General features: G+C 43.4%; 1 protein-coding gene across 2 annotated transcripts in view; it reads right to left on the bottom strand.

Moving 5' to 3' along the window:
- The window catches only part of lingo1b (leucine rich repeat and Ig domain containing 1b), a 29,995-nt gene extending 5,147 nt beyond the window's left edge, over positions 1–24,848 (bottom strand). The window contains exon 1 of one of the 2 annotated variants that reach the window (XM_071400633.1): positions 24,539–24,848. In XM_071400633.1, the coding sequence (XP_071256734.1) occupies positions 24,539–24,550 (12 nt within the window). In that variant the 5' untranslated portion in view covers positions 24,551–24,848. Of the gene's footprint in view, positions 1–24,423; positions 24,511–24,538 lie in introns of those variants that run through there. The other variant, XM_071400634.1, reaches the window with a different exon arrangement.
- Between the last annotated feature and the right edge of the window lie 285 nt (positions 24,849–25,133).

Below are 25,133 nucleotides of genomic sequence, written 5' to 3'. Positions count from 1 at the left end.
ATATAAAAAAACAATTGTGTTTATTTAACAAACAATACTTTAGCCACACAACAGACAAAAATCCTAACTCTTGCCCAAAAGATGATGTCACGGGGTTACATTCGATTTGGAATAAAGGCTCTGGGTTTTAGACAAGTGGTAGAAATATCAGGTGAAATACCAGAAGGTGAACAGAAAACCTCAGATTTGGAATAAAGGCTCTGGGTTAGACAAGTGGTAGAAATATCAGGTGAAATACCAGAAGGTGAACAGAAAACCTCAGATTTCCTTTCACAACAAAAATCTTCTTAAAACTATATCTGTCGTGTTTAGTAACTACACCACTCACAGAGGACACATCTGAATTACAGCTTTAATTGTTCTTTTAATGCAATGGACGTCAAAGCTCAAATTAGTCCTTTTCACTTCCGATTAGGCTCTCTCGTAAACCTCAATCAACTAAATGAAGCAGACAAAGTATTTATAGCAATAAACAAATGTCAGTTTAATTTACAAATCATGGAGAGATACCTACTTCAAATGTGAAAGAGAATTATGCCAGGCTTGTATGGAACATAATGTATTGTTTTGTACAAGTGCAATTGCCTGGAGGACCTTCTACTCTGTCTATTCCGATTGCAGGTTACTCTTCTCTGTTACTCTTCTCTTATCTGTGTGTCAGGGTCCTAAACACCAACTGCTGCTCTATCGACTTAGGACTGTAAGTCTTATGTAAACCCCAAAGAACTACTGTCCATCCAACAGTGAGGGACAGATACATTCTTCATCCTGGCTTTATGAACTCTTAATCTGCTGGCCAAAGGAGAATGGGCTGCCTTGTGGGCTCCAGAGTCTGTCAGTTACTGTTCTAGGTGTCAGCAGCACCTTGAGTCGCCTGTCAATCTCCCTGTGACAAGTAGTTGGAATGAGAAGTAGCTTACCGAAATGGGCTTTAATTCAATGCATTAAATGGCGTGAATAAACAAGTGTGCAGCCTGCAACTAAACACAACACTACCACGCGGCTGGCTAGCGAGCTGTCGACCTTGGAGTGATATACAACGGAGATTGCTGCAGAGAAGCGATAAACGGAGAGAGAGAGACTGTTTAAACCCTTATTTGCTTTAGACTCAGGGGCGCTTTAACTTGCAAAAGCCTTCAAGCTCTGGTTCCCACATCGATCATACAATTTGAGGCTCATCCATGTCTGTGTGATGTACTCTGTGAAGAAGCCCCGCTAAGTTAGAATAATAACTCTCTGGACATTCTCTTTATTCAGAGGGCTTTACTTGACAGTCAAGCTAAAATCTGTACCATCCATCAATATGCGCTAATGTTGCTAAATGTCCCTAAAGGACAGGGCAAATGTCACTGTCCTCAAACCATTTCACTGACTCCTGGCTAAAGTCCACAGAGACCGAGAGGAAGAAAGGCTGTCTGCACAGTGCAACAAGAATCTACAAACTCAAAAGTCAATCAAAAATAATGTTTTGTTTTTTTCCAAAATGCATGGTGAAAGAAAAGTGCCCAAGTCCCAAAACATCTGATGAAATACATGCTACAGGGAGGCTCACTTGTATCCAAGTCATGTAGGAATATATACATACTGAACATACAGTAACTAACCAAACATTGTGCTTTCACTAGACTGTACATTTCTCCAGGGACAGATTCTGAACATGTTAACTAGACTGTACATTTCTCCAGGGACAGATAGTGAACATGTTAACTAGACTGTACATTTCTCCAGGGACAGATAGTGAACATGTTAACTAGACTGTACATTTCTCCAGGGACAGATAGTGAACATGTTAACTAGACTGTACATTTCTCCAGGGACAGATAGTGAACATGTTAACTAGACTGTACATTTCTCCAGGGACAGGTACTGAACATGTTAACTAGACTGTACATTTCTCCAGGGACAGATAGTGAACATGTTAACTAGACTGTACATTTCTCCAGGGACAGATAGTGAACATGTTAACTAGACTGTACATTTCTCCAGGGACAGGTACTGAACATGTTAACTAGACTGTACATTTCTCCAGGGACAGATAGTGAACATGTTAACTAGACTGTACATTTCTCCAGGGACAGGTACTGAACATGTTAACTAGACTGTACATTTCTCCAGGGACAGATAGTGAACATGTTAACTAGACTGTACATTTCTCCAGGGACAGATAGTGAACATGTTAACTAGACTGTACATTTCTCCAGGGACAGATAGTGAACATGTTAACTAGACTGTACATTTCTCCAGGGACAGATACTAAACATGTTAACTAGACTGTACATTTCTCCAGGGACAGATAGTGAACATGTTAACTAGACTGTACATTTCTCCAGGGACAGATACTAAACATGTTAACTAGACTGTACATTTCTCCAGGGACAGATAGTGAACATGTTAACTAGACTGTACATTTCTCCAGGGACAGATACTAAACATGTTAACTAGACTGTACATTTCTCCAGGGACAGGTACTGAACATGTTAACTAGACTGTACATTTCTCCAGGGACAGATAGTGAACATGTTAACTAGACTGTACATTTCTCCAGGGACAGGTACTGAACATGTTAACTAGACTGTACATTTCTCCAGGGACAGGTACTGAACATGTTAACTAGACTGTACATTTCTCCAGGGACAGGTACTGAACATGTTAACTAGACTGTACATTTCTCCAGGGACAGATACTAAACATGTTAACTAGACTGTACATTTCTCCAGGGACAGATTCCTGGACATAAACGAATGATCAAAGGTTCCATTTTAGGACCACGGTAACCGCAGTAACCAAAACTATGTGGCACATACCATAGAAATAGAATCCACCCATTATGCCATCATTGACTTGAATAGGGAGGCTTGTTCTATGGTCTCTAGTTCTATGGCACATGCTGCATTTGGCTTCCAAGAGTGGCTGCGGTCGACATCATATTTAACCACTGGGCAGTACAGTAAGATTTCATGGTTTATGGGGTTTATAAAGTAGTAAGCTAACCATTCATATTAAACATTTCTGTTGTCTCCGATGCATTCTCCAAAAGATAACTACTCTAGGAAGTATTTCACTTTGATCGACAGACATCTGTTTTCCAGGTATTTCTGAGAAACACTCTATTACAGTATAATACAAGTATAATATGCCGGTAGTACTACGCACTAGATCAGTACCACAGCTCTACCTCGACTGGGTTTCCCCCAGCGAGAGGAGCAAAATGATGAGTGTACAGTAGAGAGTTGTACAAAGCTGTCCAGGTGTGTTAGAGTATGAATGGAAGTATCAAGTGGAACAGAAACAGTCTCCTGCCAGAGAGCCGGCATGTCGTCACTGCTGATAAGTGGCGGTGCTGAATCAGCATAGAAACAGCTTGAAGTCACACAGATGAGAAGTGAGGGGGCTCATTCCCTGCAACACATAATGGTTTTTCAAGAGTGCTTCAATTGTTCGGCGGAGGTGCTCGATAGTATCTCTCGTTGCGCAACTTGTGTCACATAGTTGTGCGATTAACAAAACGGACTTGACAGTCGGATGAGAGTGATTCCTCTGGTAGCGGTGAGCTGACACAAATCACACCTTACAAATGCCAGACGGAGAGAAAGTAGTGCCATTAGAACAGTTGGGACTGTTTGAGCAGGTCCAGCGACCCACTAGGTCTAACTGTCTTCTACATTTCTCCTCCAATCCAAATTCACATTTTTCAAGGGGTTGTATAGTGACGGTATACACAACCCCTGTGATACACCAAAGTCTACTTTGTTTGTTTCAAACTTCAAGAACATGTTTCAGCCTTTCACCATACAGTATTATTGTGTGGCTTGTGAATGGCTAGATCAGGTTGGTTTAAAAGCATTCACAGACCTCCACCCAACCTAATTGAGGGTTTGTAATATGCCACACAATAAAGATGAGAATTGAACCTTGGGTTCGTGAATGTATTGGGTTAATGACTGTGAAATCTCACTGATGCTAATTGAGGGTTTGGAATATGCCACACAATAAAACATCTATTACATATCTGATAGACGAAATGGCTGGTCTTTATCGAGCCCAGACAGGACATCCGTCTACCAGCCCAGGAATATAAAAAGAATGAAGGAGACATTTTGATATTTCAACTGATAAAAGCACTTAAATGTAAATGTTGTGACGTCATTTAGTACTGTGATGAAATGCCAAACACAATGAGTCAAAGGGGACTGGAATAACAACTCGCTAACACATGACTAAGGCCGCATTTACGCAGGCAGACCAATTCTGATCTTTTGCTAAGAATTGCTCTTTTGACCAACTCATAACTGGGCATAAAATCAGAATTGGGCTGCCTGTGTAAACACAGCCTGTATCGCCCACTGCATGTCCAGACAATAACATGGACGTGTAGATGAAAGGCATTGCTGTGCTTTGGTGCTTTAGTTGTATCCTAACCTAAAGTCATGCAGCCTTATTTTATGTTTTGTCTTCCTGTGAAAATATGTTACAGTGAGAGAATGGTTACATGGATATTCTACTGTATTATGTCATCCGGGATTCACTTGCAAAAGTTTGTATTTTTATTTGTTATTTTATATGGGTCAGAAATAAACCAAACAATGTAATTGAAATAACCCTTAAAATGACAAGAGAACCCATTACCAATGTTGCTTTCTGTCTCAAATCACTTTGCATGTTTGTATTGGAGTTTAGTGCATGATCTAATTTCTTTCCACTTTGGAGGAAATTCAACCCAGAAAAACAGGAAATTCAACCCCTCTCACCACCTCCCTCTCTCTCTGTTTCCATTTCCATCTTTCTCTCCCTGTCTCTCCATCCCTCTCTCCCTGCCTCTCTCCCTGTCTCTCCATCTTTCTCTCCATCCCTCTCTCCCTGTCTCCACCTCCCTCTCTCCCTGTCTCCATCCCTCTCTCCCTCTCACCACCTCCCTCTCTCTCTGTTTCCATTTCCATCTTTCTCTCCCTGTCTCTCCATCCCTCTCTCCCTGTCTCTCCATCTTTCTCTCCATCCCTCTCCCTGTCTCCACCTCCCTCTCTCCCTGTCTCCACCTCCCTCTCTCCCTGTCTCCACCTCCCTCTCTCCCTGTCTCCACCTCACTCTCTCCCTGTCTCCACCTCTCCATCCCTCTCTGATGTCCTCTTAGTAATGACCTTGGGAGGTCCTCTCTCCTGCAGTTGTAGGACTGCTAGCCCTTTCCTCTCTGGACCTCTCATTCTCATCACATTCTGACACATTTGTCTCTCCCCAACTACTCTCTCTACTATCCCCCCCCCACCCCCCCCTCTCTCTCCTGTAAGATGCAGCTGAGCAAGGAAGCTGGTTATCACAGGGAGTGGTCCACTTACACTGTGAATGTCTATACATTCCCTGTCTATACAGAACCACATAGAATCTGTTTCTCCATCCCTCTCTCCCTGTCTCCACCTTCCTCTCTCCCTATTTCTCCATCCCTCTCTCCCTATTTCTCCATCCCTCTCTCCCTGTTTCTCCATCCCTCTCTCCCTGTCTCCACATCCCTCTCTCCCTGTTTCTCCATCCCTCTCTCCCTGTTTCCACCTTCCTCTCTCCCTATTTCTCCATCCCTCTCTCCCTGTTTCTCCATCCCTCTCTCCCTGTCTCCACCTCCCTCTCTCCCTGTCTCCACCTCCCTCTCTCCCTGTCTCCACCTCCCTCTCTCCCTGTCTCCACCCCCCTCTCTCTCTGTCTCCACCCCCCTCTCTCCCTGTCTCCACCTCCCTCTCTCCCTGTCTCCACCCCCCTCTCTCCCTGTCTCCACCTCCCTCTCTCCCTGTCTCCACCTCCCTCTCTCCCTGTCTCTCCATCCCTCTCTCCCTGTCTCTCCATCCCTCTCTCCCTGTCTCTCCATCCCTCTCTCCCTGTCCCTTCCACCTTCCTCTCTCCCTATTTCTCCATCCCTCTCTCCCTGTCTCTCCATCTCTCTCTCCCTGTCTCTCCAACCCTCTCTCCCTGTCTCTCCATCCCTCTCTCCATCTCTCTCTCCCTGTCTCTCCATCCCTCTCCCCCTGTCTCTCCATCTCTCTCTCCCTGTCTCTCCATCCCTCTCTCCCTGTCTCTCCATCCCTCTCTCCCTGTCTCTCCATCCCTCTCTCCCTGTCTCTCCATCTCTCTCTCCCTGTCTCTCCAACCCTCTCTCCCTGTCTCTCCATCCCTCTCTCCATCTCTCTCTCCCTGTCTCTCCATCCCTCTCTACATCTCTCTCTCCCTGTCTCTCCATCCCTCTCTCCATCTCTCGCTCCCTGTCTCTCCATCACTCTCTCTATCTCTCTCTCCCTGTCTCTCCATCCCTCTCTCCATCTCTCTCTCCCTGTCTCTCCATCCCTCTCTCCCTGTTTCTCCATCCCTCTCTCCCTGTCTCTCCATCCCTCTCTGATGTCCTCTTAGTAATGACCTTGGGAGGAAGCACAGTGGGCCTTCCTCTTCCTCCTCTCTCCTGCAGTTGTAGGACTGCTAGCCCTTTCCTCTCTGGACCTCTCGTTCTCATCACATTCTGACACATTTTTCTCTCCCCAACTACTCTCTCTACTATCCCCCCCCCCCCCTCTCTCTCTCCTGTAAGATACAGCTGAGCTAGGAAGCTGGTTATCACAGGGAGTGGTCCACTTACACTGTGAATGTCTATACATTCCCTGTCTATACAGAACCACATAGAACCATGACCACATGGAACTCTATTCCACATCAAGTAACTCATGCAAGCGGTACATTTTTATTTAAAAAACAGATAAAAAATACACCTTATGGAACAGCGGGGACTGTGAAGAAACACAATCACAGGCACAGACACATGCACACACACACACACATACACACACGATAACACGATTTTGTATTGTAGATATGTGGTAGTAGAGTAGTGGCCTGGGGGCACACACTTAATGTGTTGTGGATGTATTGTAATATTTTGTTAAATTGTATAACTCCCTTAATGTTCCTGGACCCCAGGAAGAGTAGCTGCTGTCTTGGCAGCAGCTAATGGGGATCCATAATAAATCCAAATACTATTCTATGACCTATGAGCCTAATTTTTCAAGGCTAACTATTCAATGCTAACTATTCAATGCTAACTATTCAAGGCTAACTATTCAAGCCTTAATATTCAAGGCTAACTTTTCAATGCCAACTATTCAAGGCTTAATATTCAAGGCTAACTATTCAAGGCTAACTATTCAAGGCTAATTATTCAAGGCTAACTATTCAAGGCTAACTATTCAAGGCTAACTATTCAAGGCTTGATATTCAAGGCGAACTATTCAAGGCTTGATATTCAAGGCTAACTATTCAAGACTTGATATTCAAGGCTAACTATTCAAGGCTAACTATTCAAGGCTTGATATTCAAGGCTAACTATTCAAGACTTGATATTCAAGGCTAACTATTCAAGGCTAACTATTCAAGGCTTGATATTCAAGGTTTAATATTCAAGGCTAACTATTCAAGGCTTAAAATTCAAGGCTTAAAATTCAAGGCTAACTATTCAAGGCTTGATATTCAAGGCTAACTATTCAAGGCTAACTATTCAAGGCTTGATATTCAAGGCTTAATATTCAAGGCTAACTATTCAAGGCTAACTATTCAAGGCTAACTATTCAAGGCTTGATATTCAAGGCTTGATATTCAAGGCTAACTATTCAAGGTTTAATATTCAAGGCTAACTATTCAAGGCTGAATATTCAAGGCTAACTATTCAAGGTTTAATATTCAAGGCTAACTATTCAAGGCTGAATATTCAAGGCTAACTATTCAAGGTTTAATATTCAAGGCTAACTATTCAAGGTTTAATATTCAAGGCTAACTATTCAAGGCTAAATATTCAAGGCTTGATATTCAATGCTTAATATTCAAGGATAACTATTCAAGGCTTAATATTCAAGGCTAACTATTCAAGGCTAACTATTCAAGGTTTAATATTCAAGGCTAACTATTCAAGGCTGAATATTCAAGGCTAACTTTTCAATGTTAACTATTCAAGGCTAACTATTCAAGGCTAACTATTCAAGGCTTAATATTCAAGGCTAACTATTCAAGGCTGAATATTCAAGGCTAACTTTTCAATGTTAACTATTCAAGGCTAACTATTCAAGGCTGAATATTCAAGGCTAACTATTCAATGCTAACTATTGAATGTTAACTATTCAATGCTAACTATTCAATGCTAACTATTCAAGGCTTAATATTCAAGGCTAATTATTCAATGATAACTATTCAAGGCTAACTATTCAATGATAACTTTTCAAGGCTTAATATTCAAGGCTAACTATTCAAAGCGTAATATTCTAGGCTTTTTTATTTCACCTTTATTTAACCAGGTAGGCCAGTTGAGAACAAGTTCTCATTTACAACTGTGACCTGGCCAAGATAAAGCAAAGCAGTGCGACACAAACAACAACACGGAGTTACTCATGGAATAAACAAATGTACAGTCAATAACACAACAGAAAAAGTCTATATACAGTGTGTGCAAATGGCGTGAGGAGGTAAGGCAATAAATAGGCCAAAGTAGCGAAGTAATTACAATTTAGCAAATTAACACTGGAGTGATAGATGTGCAGATGATGATGTGCAAGTAGAAATACTGGTGTGAAAAAGAGCAAAAAAGTAAATAAATAACAATATGGGGATGAGGTAGGTAGATTGGATGAGCTATTTACAGATGGGCTGTGCAGCAATCGGTAAGCTGCTCAGATAGCTGATGCTTAAAGTTAGTGAGGGAGATATAAGTCTCCAACTTCAGCGATTTTTGCAATTCGTTTCAGTCATTGGCAGCAGAGAACTGAAAGGAAAGGTGGCCAAAGCAGGTGTTGGCTTTGGGGATGACCAGTGAGATATACCTGCTGGAGTGCGTGCTACAGGTGGGTGTTGTTATGGTGACCAGTGACTATTCAAGGCCAGCTATTCAAGGTTTAATATTCAAGGTTAACTATTCAAAGCTAAATATTGAAGGCTAACTATTCAAAACTAACTATAGCAAACAACCTTACACAACATACTATAGATGAGACAACTTGGCCTATTGTGTCAGCTGTGCAAATAAGAATAGTTGTCAATCATTCACTACATGTTTTCAATCATTCACAACACATGAAGTATGAAGGATTTTCTATGACTTTGTATAGAGACATGGGAACACCGTCAGCACACAACATATTTCCACATTTCCACTTGTCGGAACACAAAACGCAAACACCATGTTGGATGTTGTTATTTCTCTTCCCCTTCCACACAAATTGGTAACATAGTGACTGACCTTCAAGGCAAGAAAAAGATTGATTTTACAGGCAGCAATTCTGCTATGCTGGGCATCAACACTGTAGATGACTCAGTATGCCTATCAGTGAAAACCAGGGAATTAAAAGAGGTTGATACTTCTAATTGGTACTTTCCTGCTTCAAAATTCCTGTACCAAATTACTCAAATTATTGGACAAAATAATATTTAGAGACACTTGTTTCAATGAATCCCATCTAAATAAATCAAAAGGTCTGTCAAAGGCACTGTCACATGAAGTGTAGCCAATAAGTCAGGATGGGTAAGCCTCACATCTCAATGTTACTGTAATACCATGAAGCTAATGAGTTAGCCTCACATCTCAATGATACTGTAATACCATTAAGCTAATGACTTAGCCTCACATCTCAAAGATACTGTAATATTATGAAGCTAATGAGTTAGCCTCACATCTCAACGATACTGTACTGTAATACCATGAAGCTAATGACTTAGCCTCACATCTCAAAGATACTGTACTGTAATACCATGAAGCTAATGACTTAGCCTTACATCTCAAAGATACTGTAATACCATGAAGCTAATGAGTTAGCCTCACATCTCAATGATACTGTAATACCATGAAGCTAATGAGTTAGCCTCACATCTCAATGATACTGTACTGTAATACCATTAAGCTAATGAGTTAGCCTCACATCTCAATGATACTGTAATACCATGAAGCCAATGAGTTAGCCTCACATCTCAATGATACTGTAATACCATGAAGCTAATAAGTTAGCCTCACATCTCAATGATACTGTAATACCATTAAGCTAATAAGTTAGCCTCACATCTCAATGATACTGTAATACCATGAAGCCAATGAGTTAGCCTCACATCTCAATGATACTGTAATTCCATGAAGCTAATGAGTTACATTACATTTACATTTAAGTCATTTAGCAGACGCTCTTATCCAGAGCGACTTACAAATTGGTGCATTCACCTTATGATATCCAGTGGAACAACCACTTTACAATAGTGCATCTAACTCTTTTAAGGGGGGGGGGGTTAGAAGGATTACTTTATCCTATCCTAGGTATTCCTTAAAGAGGTGGGGTTTCAGGTGTCTCCGGAAGGTGGTGATTGACTCCGCTGACCTGGCGTCGTGAGGGAGTTTGTTCCACCATTGGGGTGCCAGAGCAGCGAACAGTTTTGACTGGGCTGAGCGGGAACTGTACTTCCTCAGAGGTAGGGAGGCGAGCAGGCCAGAGGTGGATGAACGCAGTGCCCTTGTTTGTGTGTAGGGCCTGATCAGAGCCTGAAGGTACGGAGGTGCCGTTCCCCTCACAGCTCCGTAGGCAAGCACCATGGTCTTGTAGCGGATGCGAGCTTCAACTGGAAGCCAGTGGAGAGAGCGGAGGAGCGGGGTGACGTGAGAGAACTTGGGAAAGTTGAACACCAGACGGGCTGCGGCGTTCTGGATGAGTTGTAGGGGTTTAATGGCACAGGCAGGGAGCCCAGCCAACAGCGAGTTGCAGTAATCCAGACGGGAGATGACAAGTGCCTGGATTAGGACCTGCGCCGCTTCCTGCGTGAGGCAGGGTCGTACTCTGCGAATGTTGTAGAGCATGAACCTACAGGAACGGGTCACCGCCTTGATGTTAGTTGAGAACGACAGGGTGTTGTCCAGGATCACGCCAAGGTTCTTAGCACTCTGGGAGGAGGACACAATGGAGTTGTCAACCGTGATGGCGAGATCATGGAACGGGCAGTCCTTCCCCGGGAGGAAGAGCAGCTCCGTCTTGCCGCCGAGGTTCAGCTTGAGGTGGTGATCCGTCATCCACACTGATATGTCTGCCAGACATGCAGAGATGCGATTCACCACCTGGTTATCAGAGGGGGGAAAGGAGAAGATTAATTGTGTGTCGTCTGCATAGCAATGATAGGAGAGACCATGTGAGGATATGACAGAGCCAAGTGTCTTGGTGTATAGCGAGAATAGGAGAGGGCCTAGAACAGAGCCCTGGGGGACACCAGTGGTGAGAGCACGTGGTGCGGAGACAGATTCTCGCCACGCCACCTGGTAGGAGCGACCTGTCAGGTAGGACGCAATCCAAGCGTGGGCCACGCCGGAGATGCCCAGCTCGGAGAGGGTGGAGAGGAGGATCTGATGGTTCACAGTATCAAAGGCAGCCGATAGGTCTAGAAGGATGAGAGCAGAGGAGAGAGAGTTAGCTTTAGCAGTGCGGAGCGCCTCCGTGACACAGAGAAGAGCAGTCTCAGTTGAATGACTAGTCTTGAAACCTGACTGATTTGGATCAAGAAGAAGGTCATTCTGAGAGAGATAGCAGGAGAGCTGGCCAAGGACGGCACGTTCAAGAGTTTTGGAGAGAAAAGAAAGAAGGGATACTGGTCTGTAGTTGTTGACATCGGAGGGATCGAGTGTAGGTTTTTTCAGAAGGGGTGCAACTCTCGCTCTCTTGAAGACGGAAGGGACGTAGCCAGCGGTCAAGGATGAGTTGATGAGCGAGGTGAGGTAAGGGAGAAGGTCTCCGGAAATGGTCTGGAGAAGAGAGGAGGGGATAGGGTCAAGCGGGCAGGTTGTTGGGCGGCCGGCCGTCACAAGACGCGAGATTTCATCTGGAGAGAGAGGGGAGAAAGAGGTCAAAGCACAGGGTAGGGCAGTGTGAGCAGAACCAGCGGTGTCGTTTGACTTAGCAAACGAGGATCGGATGTCGTCGACCTTCTTTTCAAAATGGTTGACGAAGTCATCAGCAGAGAGGGAGGAGGGGGAGGAGGGGGAGGAGGATTCAGGAGGGAGGAGAAGGTGGCAAAGAGCTTTCCTAGGGTTAGAGGCAGATGCTTGGAATTTAGAGTGGTAGAAATTGGCTTTAGCAGCAGAGACAGAAGAGGAGAATGTAGAGAGGAGGGAGTGAAAGGATGCCAGGTCCGCAGGGAGGCGAGTTTTCCTCCATTTCCGCTCGGCTGCCCGGAGCCCTGTTCTGTGAGCTCGCAATGAGTCGTCGAGCCACGGAGCAGGAGGGGAGGACCGAGCCGGCCTGGAGGATAGGGGACATAGAGAGTCAAAGGATGCAGAAAGGGAGGAGAGGAGGGTTGAGGAGGCAGAATCAGGAGATAGGTTGGAGAAGGTTTGAGCAGAGGGAAGAGATGATAGGATGGAAGACGAGAGAGTAGCGGGGGAGAGAGAGCGAAGGTTGGGACGGCGCGATACCATCCGAGTAGGGGCAGTGTGGGAAGTGTTGGATGAGAGCGAGAGGGAAAAGGATACAAGGTAGTGGTCGGAGACTTGGAGGGGAGTTGCAATGAGATTAGTGGAAGAACAGCATCTAGTAAAGGTGAGGTCAAGCGTATTGCCTGCCTTGTGAGTAGGGGGGGAAGGTGAGAGGGTGAGGTCAAAAGAGGAGAGGAGTGGAAAGAAGGAGGCAGAGAGGAATGAGTCAAAGGTAGACGTGGGGAGGTTAAAGTCACCCAGAACTGTGAGAGGTGAGCCATCCTCAGGAAAGGAACTTATCAGGGCGTCAAGCTCATTGATGAACTCTCCAAGGGAACCTGGAGGGCGATAAATGATAAGGATGTTAAGCTTGAAAGGGCTGGTAACTGTGACAGCATGGAATTCAAAGGAGGCGATAGACAGATGGGTCAGGGGAGAAAGAGAGAATGTCCACTTGGGAGAGATGAGGATCCCAGTGCCACCACCCCGCTGACCAGAAGCTCTCGGGGTGTGCGAGAACACGTGGGCAGACGAGGAGAGAGCAGTAGGAGTAGCAGTGTTATCAGTGGTAATCCATGTTTCCGTCAGTGCCAAGAAGTCGAGGGACTGGAGGGAAGCATAGGCTGAGATGAACTCTGCCCTTGTTGGCCGCAGATCGGCAGTTCCAGAGGCTGCCTGAGACCTGGAACTCCACGTGGGTCGTGCGCGCTGGGACCACCAGGTTAGAGTAGCAGCGGCCACGCGGTGTGAAGCGTTTGTATGGTCTGTGCAGAGAGGAGAGAACAGGGATAGACAGACACATAGTTGACAGGCTACAGAAGAGGCTACGCTAATGCAAAGGAGATTGGAATGACAAGTGGACTACACGTCTCGAATGTTCAGAAAGTTAAGCTTACGTTGCAAAAAATCTTATTGACTAAAATGATATAGTACTGCTGGCTGGTGAAATAGGCTAGCTAGCAGTGGCTGCGTTGTTGACTTTGTTTGAAAGTGTAGCTGGCTAGGTAACCTCTAACTGGCTAGGTAACCTCGACAATTACTCTAGACTACACAATTATCTTGGATACAAAGACGGCTATGTAGCCAGCTAAGATCAAACAAATCAAACTGTTGTACTGTAATGAAATGAAATGTAATACTACCTGTAATACTACCTGTGGAGCAAAGCGGAATGCAACTACTCGCTCCAAACCAAACCGGAAGTGCGTATCGTAGAGGGAGAGGCAATAGAAGTGTTGTTTCTTGTATTATTGTCTTTTGTGTCTTTAGAGGACTGCTTCACCTTAATGTCCCCTTTCCCTTTTCTTCTGTCCTTATTTTGTCCCACTTTGTCCCTTCTTTGTCCCTTCTTCTCTTCTGCCAACTAGACACTCCTTGTTAGCTAGCTAGCTTCTTTCAGGAATGTCCCTAGCAACTGCCTAGCAACAGGTAAACAACTTAGCTAGCTAAGAAAACGGTATAATTTTATGAAAAATTGTTACTTTTTCAAAAGCCTTTCTTCTTTGTTTGCTGCTTGTTTGGTCTCCTATTCAGTTTGCAGTTTTCTTTTGATTTTTTTTTCGATGTACTTTACTCTAAAAAAACATTTAAATTTCAATATTTGTAGGAGCTCATCTTTTCAGCTGCTGCTGCTTAATTTGGAACTCCGGAGTTAGCCTCACATCTCAATGATACTGTACTGTAATACCATGAAGCTAATGAGTTAACCTCACATCTCAATGATACTGTAATTCCATGAAGCTAATGAGTTAGCCTCACATCTCAATGATACTGTAATAACATGAAGATAATAAGTTAGCCTCACATCTCAATGATACTGTAATACCATGAAGCTAATGCAGGCGTAAACCGGCAGGTTGGCCTCACTCCCAAATACGTTCCAGCAGTTGGGGTGAAGCAGTGGCACCCAACGCAGAAAGACAACTTATTTTTTATGCTTTGAGCTTTATTTTTAGTCTAAAACGACCCTCCTTTGATGTTCCGTTTGACTACTCTAAGATTTAGATCAAAGCTTTGAGTTTTTGACAGCTGAGAATCTGTTAAAAGTTGACTTACGACAAAAAACTCTGGACACCTTGATGTTGACATACTGTAAAGAGACACTTCTCAGACAGATTGTGCCAAAATCAATAAATATTCTCAAATTTCACAAACCATCAAACAAAGATAATTTCAAAGCAATTCAACATTTTCAAACTACTGTCAAAAGTGTAGGCTACATGCTGTACATTGTGTAAAATGAAAAGCTGGGTATTATTAAGTACTTCATAAAAGTACACTTTGCATGTGTAGCAGGTTGATTTTACATGAGAAATGAAGTAAATTAGAGCTCATTGATGACTTAGAACTGTCTCGTCTGTCTTCTCTTATCTAATTCAACAGACTCTCGCCTGCAGCACATCTGTGCTCCCCTCCTTTAGGGACATGGGGTGCATCTCAATGCCCTTTCAGGGGAGATTTTCAGACATGGGGTTGCATCTCAATGCTTTTGCATGGCTTCCTTTTCTGTGCTCTTTTTCCTCATTACCACAAACAGATGAAGGGATTGAATAGGTATTCAATACACTTATTTAACCTGTGTTAGACCATGCCCTTTTTACTAGTGCCTACCAAAAAGGGGGGAAAAGACAAAAGACTAGGTATCAGCCATCATGACGACTCCACCTAGACCTCCAACAGGAGCCTGTTCCAATGGTCCTTTCCCCCCTTTAAAACAGTGGTGGATATGCTAATGAGATTTGAGTGACAGCTGATTGAAGGGGAGTGATCCAAGTGGAGGGAATGTTGCTGCTGGGAAATGTGGGAGATCCGAGCAGGCAAATCTACTCTAGAGAACACACAAAACAAGGGGATAAAATTGACAGCTTGGAATACAGGGCTCCAACCACAACACAAATTAAATAAAATGTTATTTGTCACATGCGCCAAATACAGTACAACAAGTGTAGACTTGTGAAATGCTTCCTTACGAGCCTTTTCCAAATAATGCCGTTAAAAAGTAAGAAAATTAGCAAAAAAACATTAATGAGGCTATATACAGGCTATATACAAGTAGTACCGGTACCGAGTCATTGTACTAGGGTACGAGGTAGTTGGGGAGATTGATTGTTGTAATATGTACATGTAGGTTTGGTTAGCTGAAAGCCTCCCCAGCTGCTATTGGACTGAAAGTTGATCTCAGTTCAAATTCATGTTTGCTCCAACGGTTTCAACGTCCTGGTTGCTTGTCTATGATATTGGATTGGGACTATTTTAGGGGCCTGCCTTTTTCTCTAATGTATGTGTACCATGGGAGGGAACTGCCAGAGCAAGAACTACAATTGGTTTCTGGATCTCAGACACAGAACACTTGGAAAGACTGTCCGCTACCATGGCAACCAGACAGCAGTTGGTCCCAATAGTCTAAAGAGGCTTCCTCATCTCCTTTTCTTGGCTGATCTGACAACATGTGGAAAGTGAAAGCTAAGTATTGAATGCCTCCGTACCATGATTGCTTTCACTTTTTCCAGTCGGTGCTGGTGCAGGAAAGGAGAAGGAGACGTTTTATACCACGACCACATTGGGATTCACCCGTTGGGCTGATTTGTTAGGGCACAATGTCACAGCACATCCAGACAGAAATGGAGTGTTAATAGAAGAGCCATTGTTCTCTGTCTTGTAGAATAGGGGATTTTACCAGCTTTGCAAATCGTTTCTATCTGCAGCCTTGAATCCCACAGAATAAGCCCTTGCACACTGAAGTGAAGATTGCAAAACTAGGCAGGGGGGATTGGAAGAGCTGAGCTCCTACCAGAGAGCTTGTGTTATACCTTTTCTTGATTCAGAAATAATATCTTGATATGCTCTTCAAGTTAATGGTTCCCCATTATGATCATATGTTTCAAGGTCAATGGCAAATGATTACTACTAATAAGAGAAATGGTGTGTCTGGTTAATCCACAGGCCATGTCAAAAATATACTCAGGTGATATTTGGGTGTCTGTGAATCTGAAGACACAGGGACCTCCAAAATGTTCCCCAAGTGGCCCCTTCTCATGTAGGCTAATTCTCCATCATTTAAATACTCTGAATTTGACCTTTTAGTGTAAATTACTGATTACTTTGTAGAATTAACAACAAAACAATATGCGGTTACTGTTAATCGTTGGAGGCTCCTCAGAGGAGGAAGATCTTCCTCAGTGAAATTTCATACAAATAAAAGCATTAGAAACATTTAAAAGTTAAAATTTTTAGATAAAATTATGCAAAATATATTCATATGTCACCAAATAATTGATTAAATTACATTGTTTTGCAATGAAGGTCTACAGTAACTTCAACAGCACTGTCTGGGGTAGCACCATGGTGTAACCGAAGGACAGCTAGCTTCTGTCCTCCTCTGGCTACATTGACTTCAATACAAAACCTAGGAGGCTCATAGGCCTCACCCCCTTAGACATACATGGTAATTATGACCACTTCCAGAGTACGTCCTGCAACCAATCAAAGCTTTTGCAGCATGAATTGACATGTTGCCCATCCAATCACAGAATTATAGTCAGAGAATTAACCTAGTGTTGTATTGGGATTGTGCCACAGAGCATTATGGGGGTTCAATGTGTTGAGAAGCTTTGTTACATTGTTGGATAGAGATGAAAAGTGATAGTTGAGCATTTTTGGGATATTATTCAATTCAAATTAGTTTTTTCAAATTACAGGAGGAGGTATAGTATACATTATTTTCTTGGTTTTAAAACTACATTTTAATGTCCAGTTAGTGCAATTTATGAAAAAAATTAAATAACATTAGCCTTGCTAACGTCAGTAGCTAGCTAGCTACCAGCGCGAGTGTGCAGTTTTCTCCGCCAGAATGGTAGAATGGCCAACACTGACGAAAATGTTGTGGACTTTTTGTTGAAGAACTCCTTTCATTCTCTGGGGTACACAGAAAAGGTGCAAATTAAAAGCAAGGGTCGACCTCTGACCTCTGTTCAAAGCCAACTGGTTTCAAAAGTATAGCTGGTTAACAGGGAGCCTTTCATCAGGCCGCATGTATTTCTGGCCTTGCCTGCTTTTTGGAAAGTCTGAGCCTTGGTCGAAAGGTGGGTACAGTGATCTGAAGAACATCGATCTAAACGGCAAAACAAAAGCAGGGAGCATATAAATGCCGACCTCAGATTCAAGCTTCTGGGAAAAAGCTGCATCGATAGAGGACATGGTGAGAGGGAAAGTTCTGCCAACAAGGGCAACTACAAGGAGCTTGCAGAGGTAATTGCACGTTACAATGGTTTACTTGCTGAACATATCGAACGTTCAACTGTCTTTTCTGGGATGTCGAAAACAATTCCAAATGATTAGATAGCTTCCATCGCATCATCCCCCCCCAAAAATTGATTAAAGAGAGATGTTGACCCAGCGCATTTTTTCACGTGCGCTCAAGTAGGCTTTCCACTTTCCTCCGGTATTTACTTAGCAAAGATGATAACACATAATCACATAGGTTAAAATAATACGTCTTTGACAATTTTTTAAACACACTGTCGTTTCCGTGCGTTCCGCTCCTATACCGTGGGTCTCCCATCCTCCTCCATTTTTCAAGTCACCAGCCTCCACTGCTGTTAATCTATGCCTCTGTCATGCTTATCCATTGGACTTGGCCCTACAACTGTCACCAATTGGCCTGCTCCAATGTACAGTACATAGGGACTAGTAAGTAAGATGTCTTATGTAATTAGCTACACTATGTTCTAATACCCGTAGCTGTTGTGTTTAAGGAACTGGAACACACCAGATGAAGAATACCTGAAATGTGAAAAGTCCAAATAGAATATTGGATCTGTAAGAACCTCAGCTCGTTATGTAATATATGCAGAAAATGATGCTGCGTGACACATCCCTGTACGAGTGCTGAACACATTGTAGTGGTCGCTGTTCGGTTGGTTTCACTTCATTTGGGTGCTTTGTTCTGTATGAAATGACTTGCGGTGCAAAGCCTGTGCCGAGTCTAATTGGTAATATTTCCACACAGATCTGTCTCTCTCTGCTCTGACTGAATGTCTAATAATAATTCTGTAAAGGGATGCTTCTTTCCTCATTAACACCATTCCTCTTTGGAAATTCCGCGCTATAGCAGCAGCCTAAGCTGGTAATTACACAAACCTTTTCCCCTCTGTATCAACAGGGATCCAAGTTTCCAGTAGAATTGAAAAGTGTGGCTCAATGCAATCCTGAAGGCAATTTTCCACCGGCCAAGCTTCTTAAGGCCCTTTATGGACAGCACAATGGACGATTCTGGGAGATTTTTTCATCCCAAATCACCCGTATAATAATTACCACCAGCTATCTTCGTTCTCATATTAATTTAGCTGATATAGCTCACTCTAGCCAATACTTCCCTAAATATTCACAGTGACAATTACAACAAATGGGCAGGAGGATTGTTTAATCGGTAGCCCACACTTTGTTTTAGAATATGCAAAGATCACTGAATTATAGAGCCGGTGGAGTGTAGGAGTCAGAGGGAGAATCAAACCCCATCCTCCACCATGCCTGGATCATATTTTACATAAAGCTGTTATGATTACATTTAAATGGGAGAGGCTGCTGCAGCGAAGCGCCACTGTGACCTTGTGAATACATTTGTAGAGAGCAAGATTGAGTAGGCTACCCCGTGACTGATCTGCCTGTGTCTGTCTGTCTGTCTCACCCGTCCCTCCCGCCTGCACGCGGTCTACACGTGGTCCGGTCGTCTTAACGGTCCCTGACAGGAACCATTACATATTTAGGATCTTAATTTGAGCAAATTTGCTACAGCAGGAAAATAATCCTGCAGCAACAGGAACTGTGAATTATTATGTTGATTACAATTCATGGATATTTTTGTAGGGGTTGATACATTTATCATTAGGGAAAATCAAGTCTGAAATTTATAGTGGGAATTACAAACTTCAGATGCTTTTAAACCTTGAATACACAACTATTTTTTTATTTCCTGCTTTGCAGGAACATTTTCAGCAATAAAAGCGTGATCAAATTAAGTTCCTACATCTGTTTACTGCAATGCCGTGGTTTCAGCAGCATCCTTAACACTCTCCCTGTTGAGATTATAATCCGTCCATCTTTCCACATCACTATTACAGCATTCTGTAGCTTCCTTCACCCTCTGGCTTCCCCCCGTATCTCACGGAGGACTAGTGTACAGGACAGGCAGACTAAATATCCTTGGCACAGACTTGATTTACATGAAAAGCTACTGCTCACCACAGGGTCACACGATGTAAGAGATGGGCGGTGTGGATGGACTGTTGAACAGGAAGTTGGCCAACAGTGTACATGTTCATCTATAGATCTGTTTTTGCGTGTCAAGAGTTGAACTAGTAATGGCTTGTTGATGACTTGCATTCTATTCCGTCTTGTGTGTAACAAAAGTGGGGATAGTGAACCGCCTCAATACTGTAATGACCAGTCGGACCACCAGAGAAACTGTGTACAGCCATCGTCTGCATTGTCCTCAACCTTAACCACTATTTGGTTTTCCATCCTATTAAAAGCCAAATAGGGCGCTATGGAGGCATCCTCTGCTAGATAGTTAAAACATTCCCATTTGAATCAAATCAATCAAAGTGCAATTATCAAGCTTGGAACTGTATATAGATTGGAGTTCCCAGTGCTGATGTAACAGTTTAACTTTAGCCCCTCCCCTCGCCCCGACCCGGGCGCGAACCAGGGACCCTCTGCACACATCAACAACAGTCACCCACGAAGCATCGTTACCCTTCGCTCCACAAAAGCCGCGGCCCTTGCAGAACAAGGGGAACCACTACTTCAAGGTCTCAGAGCAAGTGACGTCACCGATTGAAAGGCTATTAGCGCGCACCACCGCTAACTAGCTAGCCATTTCACATCCGTTACACTTACATGCTACCCAACTGTACAGACAACACAATCAATGAAAAAGGTTAAATGGGAGAAAGAGCCAATGGCTATTGGGTTCAGTTTAAGTAGCAAGGCCCTGAGGTGTACATTCCGAACAGACCCTTCATATGACCACTATAGGTCAGGAGAACAAGGTAACCGCAAGGCTATAGACCATCATTATACCATGCCCGCATCTCTGTAGCATCTCTGTTGTGTAGTCGGAGAGGATAAAACAGAATTATGCGTGAGACACATCTGCTTACAGAGTCAAAACAGTGATGAGTGATGACTTCCTGTCTCACGTGTCACGGTTGAGCAATCGCATGTTTAAAGACTGCAGCGGCCCACAATAGGCTCTGCATGCAGCGAACGGTAGTAGCCTATGAACAGTGAGTGTATTGAAACAACCAGGGGTGCTGTGGCGCTCACACACATTGTCCTGCTTTAAGCGGTACTTAATGAACATTCTACTGCTACAGTACGTTTCTACTGCACATCATTGATATGAATGAGCCTGACATCCAGACCATGTGCATCCTGTACTTATTATAAGGAATCACGTGTTGATATTGTGCTTGAACAGATGGGCTTGCTAAAGAATCTGTGCTTTCATTATGGCAAGACTAATTGGAGAAGAGTGTTTATGAATGTTTTATAGATTGTTGCATTAGACCACCTACAGTAACGTGTTGCCAGGTAACCGTCGTGGTTTTAATCACTCACTCAGTCACGATGTGAAAGCCCCACATTTCATGTGACATCGATGTTCTGTAGTTTGATATCTACTGTCACCTTGTTATCGTGGCACATACTGTATGTATTAACCTAAAGCTGCAGCACAAACAATACAAACACTACTATAGACCTTCTGCTTCTTTCCCATTTTACCCTGTGAGACCCAAACATAGATCCAAATGAGGAAAACATTTCATTACTCTTCAAAATACCTGGAATAGACCTCTGATTATGAAAATGTATAAAATGTAAAATGTGTGGTAAGAAAACTATGAAATTCTATTAAAATCACATCAAAATGGAGCAAAAACATTTACATGTGAAGGAAAATATTGTGTAATGATATATACATCTGAAATGAAGTCATATTTTGTCTGAAATAGCCAAATTGATCAACTTTACAAATTCATTTTTTTTTTTTTGCGATCAAAAACATACACTATTAAATAGTACCCTGCAAAACACCAGTCTCAATGTCAACAGTGAAAAGACGACTCCAGGATGCTGGCCTTCTAGGCAGAGTTGCAAAGAAAAATACATATCTCAGACTGGCCAATAAAAATAAAATATTAAGATGGGCAACAGAACACAGACACTAGACAGAGGAACTCTGCCCACAAGGCCAGCATCCCGGAATCGCTTCTTCACTGTCGATGTTGAGACTGTTGTTTTGCATAATTATTGAAGCTGCCACCAGTTGAGGACTTGTGAGGCGTCTGTTTCTCAAACTAGACACTCTAATGTACTTGTCCTCTTGCTCAGTTGTGCACCGGGGCCTCCCATTCCTCTTTCTATTCTGGTTAGAGCCAGTTTGGGTTGTTCTGTGAAGGGAGTAGTACACAACGTTGTACGAGATCTCCAGTTTCTTGGCAATTTCTCACATGGAATAGCCTTAATTTCTCAGAACAAGAATAGACTGATGAGTTTCAGAAGAAAGTGGTTTGTTTCTGGCCATTTTGAGCCTGTAATCGAACCCACAAATGCTGATGCGCCAGATACTCAACTAGGCTAAAGAAGGCCAGTTTTGTTGCTTCTTTAATCAGCATGGCAGTTTTCAGCTGTGCTAACATAATTGCAAAAGGGTTTTCTAATGATCAATTAGCCTTTTAAAATTATAAACTTGGACTAGCTAACACAACGTGCCATTGGAACACAGGAGCAATGGTTGCTGATAATGGGCCTCTGTACACCTGTGTAGATATTCCACACAAAAAATCTGCCATTTCCAGCTACAATAGTCATTTACAACATTAACAATGTCTACACTGTATTTCTGATCAATTTGATGTTATTTTAATGGACAAAATATGTGCTTTTCTTTCAAAAACAAGGACATTTCTAAGTGAGGCCAAACTTCTGAACGGTGGTGTATCTTTTTGAAAGGATCAACTATTCTGGGGTTTTCCTGTGTATGGAGAACATCTCAGTTCCTTTCAGTAGTATTTGGTTGTCCTTTCTGGCTTCATCTGGTGAGATAACCTCCTCTCTTACTTTTTTACCATATAACGAATGGTCGTTCTGACCTCACAATCCATACGTTTTTAAAAGATATATTCATTTCTGTTATTTTGATGTGTAGAGGAGGCATCGTATTTACTCTTGAAGTATATATTTACTTCTTTTATATATATTTTCAGAATATTGGAAGGAAAACAATCCCTCTAATGTTTCTATCAGTATATTAATGTAGTCCTGTGTGTCAAGTCAAACCCTTTTCTATCAGTATATTAATGTAGCCCTGTGGGTAGTGATGAAGGAGATGAACTAGGTAGTGATGAAGGAGATGAACTAGGTAGCGATGAAGGAGATGAACTAGGTAGTGATGAAGGAGATGAACTAGGTAGTGATGAAGGAGATGAACTAGGTAGTGATGAAGGAGATGAACTAGGTAGTGATGAAGGAGATGAACTAGGTAGTTATGATGGAGATGAACTAGGTAGTGATGAAAGAGATGAACTAGGTAGTGTTGGATAGGATTTTTTTTTTAGATTAGGACGCAATTTAGGAAACGTTGTATTTTTGCATCTTTGGGTCACAGTGTTACAAAACAGCAGTGGGGTGAAACCAGTGGAAGAGAAGTTTCATTCCAGTCTCGCCTATTGTAGGGAGCCTCGTGTACAGTAACCAACAGTGTAGTGTGTGTCTCTAAGCAAAAACAGCCTCAACTTCACCAGCAAGAGGTGTCAGTTTGTGGCTTGCAGGCAGCTGCTGTACTGTACTTCTATAGGAGGTAGAAGAGTCTCTATAGATTTCTACTGTGTGTCAGAGCACTGCAGCCAGGCAGAATTATGAGGGATGCAAATAATGCAGGCTGGAATGATGACACACACACACACACACACACACACACACACACACACACACACACACACACACACACACACACACACACACACACACACACACACACACACACACACACACACACACACACACACACACACACACACACACACACACACACACACACACACACACACACACACACACAGAGAGAACGGATGAGAGGCTGGGGTGTTTGACCTACATACAAAATGGGACAAAAAGCCTTCCCTGGAACCTGTGGGTGAAATGAAACACCATTCTTTCAACCCCAGAGGGAACACAGCAAATTCATTGTGATTGAATGAGGTTTGACCTCCGGAAGCAAATCAGTGTCAGGCTAGACGGCGTGTTTAGGGTCTTTAGAAAGAGGCGTGCTAACAAGGACAGATTAGTTGGAGCTACAATAAGCATGGTGGTGGAGGAGCACTCAGACAGGAACACACAGCAGGCACGCTCCATCACATACACACCCCTACACTAGTAATATGACACACCTTTTAAAATACATATGGAAACAGCAGGGACACAGGAGCACATGAGAGACTCACATACAGAGACATTCATGCACACACACAAAGAGAAACAGTTATACACAGACACACACCGTACTCACACACAGACACACCGTACTCACACACAGACACACCGTACTCACACACAGACACACCGTACACACACACAGACACACCGTACTCACACACAGACACACCGTACACACACACAGACACACCGTACACACACACAGACACACCGTACACACACACAAACACACCGTACACAAACACAAACACACCGTAAACACACACAGACACACTGTACTCACACACAGACACACCGTATACACACACACTCACACACAGACACACAGTACACACACACAGTAGCCTACATGTATGCTCTTACACATTTAAATAAATGGCAGCATCCAGGTGACAGAACAAACCTGGTCCTGAATCCTATTCAGTAGAATGATCAAACATCCCATCCCTCGCTCTCCCTTTCCCCCTTTCAATACGTACCATTTGTCCAGACAAATATTTTCCTGCCAATTCTGCCCCACCAATGCACCATGATGAGCCTGCCTCTATGGCTCAGTGCTGGAAGCCCACAGAACAGACAGAGGAGGCTACTTACCAGGACCGTCATGCACAGAATTCTAATTTAAGCTGCTCCACGTTGCCAAGGAAATCCAAAATGCCTCAGAGAGCAGGGCAGAGATTGAAGAGGCCATTGAAAGGAGGATTCAAAGCGAGAAATGGGATACCCGAGTCGAGATAAAAGGAGGTGAGTCCCCGGTGAGGAGCATGGGAGATGCCTGGGTCCTCCAGATGCTCTAAATCCACCTCCACTGATAGGCTGGCATGTAAACACAGGCTCCGGTGTCTCAGACACTCTAACATACATGCTGCACCGAGCTGAGTGAGACAGAGAGTGGGAGAGGGGAGAGGGGAGAGAGGGAGAGGGGAGAGAGGGAGAGGGGAGAGAGATAGAGGGAGGGGCCGCTGCTGAGCAAGGTGCAGGGAGGAGCTGCAATGCATTGGGAGGGAGGGAGGGAGGGAGGGAGGGAGGGAGGGAGGGAGGGAGGGAGGGAGGGAGGGAGGGAGGGAGGGATGCTCTCTGATTGCATTGGCGATATGTTATGTTGTTTACTTGAACGTCCCCATTTCCAGCTTGATTCAAATTAACTGGGGAGCTGCAGAAAGAGGGTTGTGAAAGCCAGAATGTGAAA

Source organism: Salvelinus alpinus, chromosome 5 (assembly GCF_045679555.1).
Source record: "Salvelinus alpinus chromosome 5, SLU_Salpinus.1, whole genome shotgun sequence".
Classification (NCBI taxonomy): domain Eukaryota; kingdom Metazoa; phylum Chordata; class Actinopteri; order Salmoniformes; family Salmonidae; genus Salvelinus; species Salvelinus alpinus.
The sequence above is the reverse complement of the archived record's forward strand: the minus strand, read 5'-3'. Positions and strand labels throughout refer to the sequence as shown.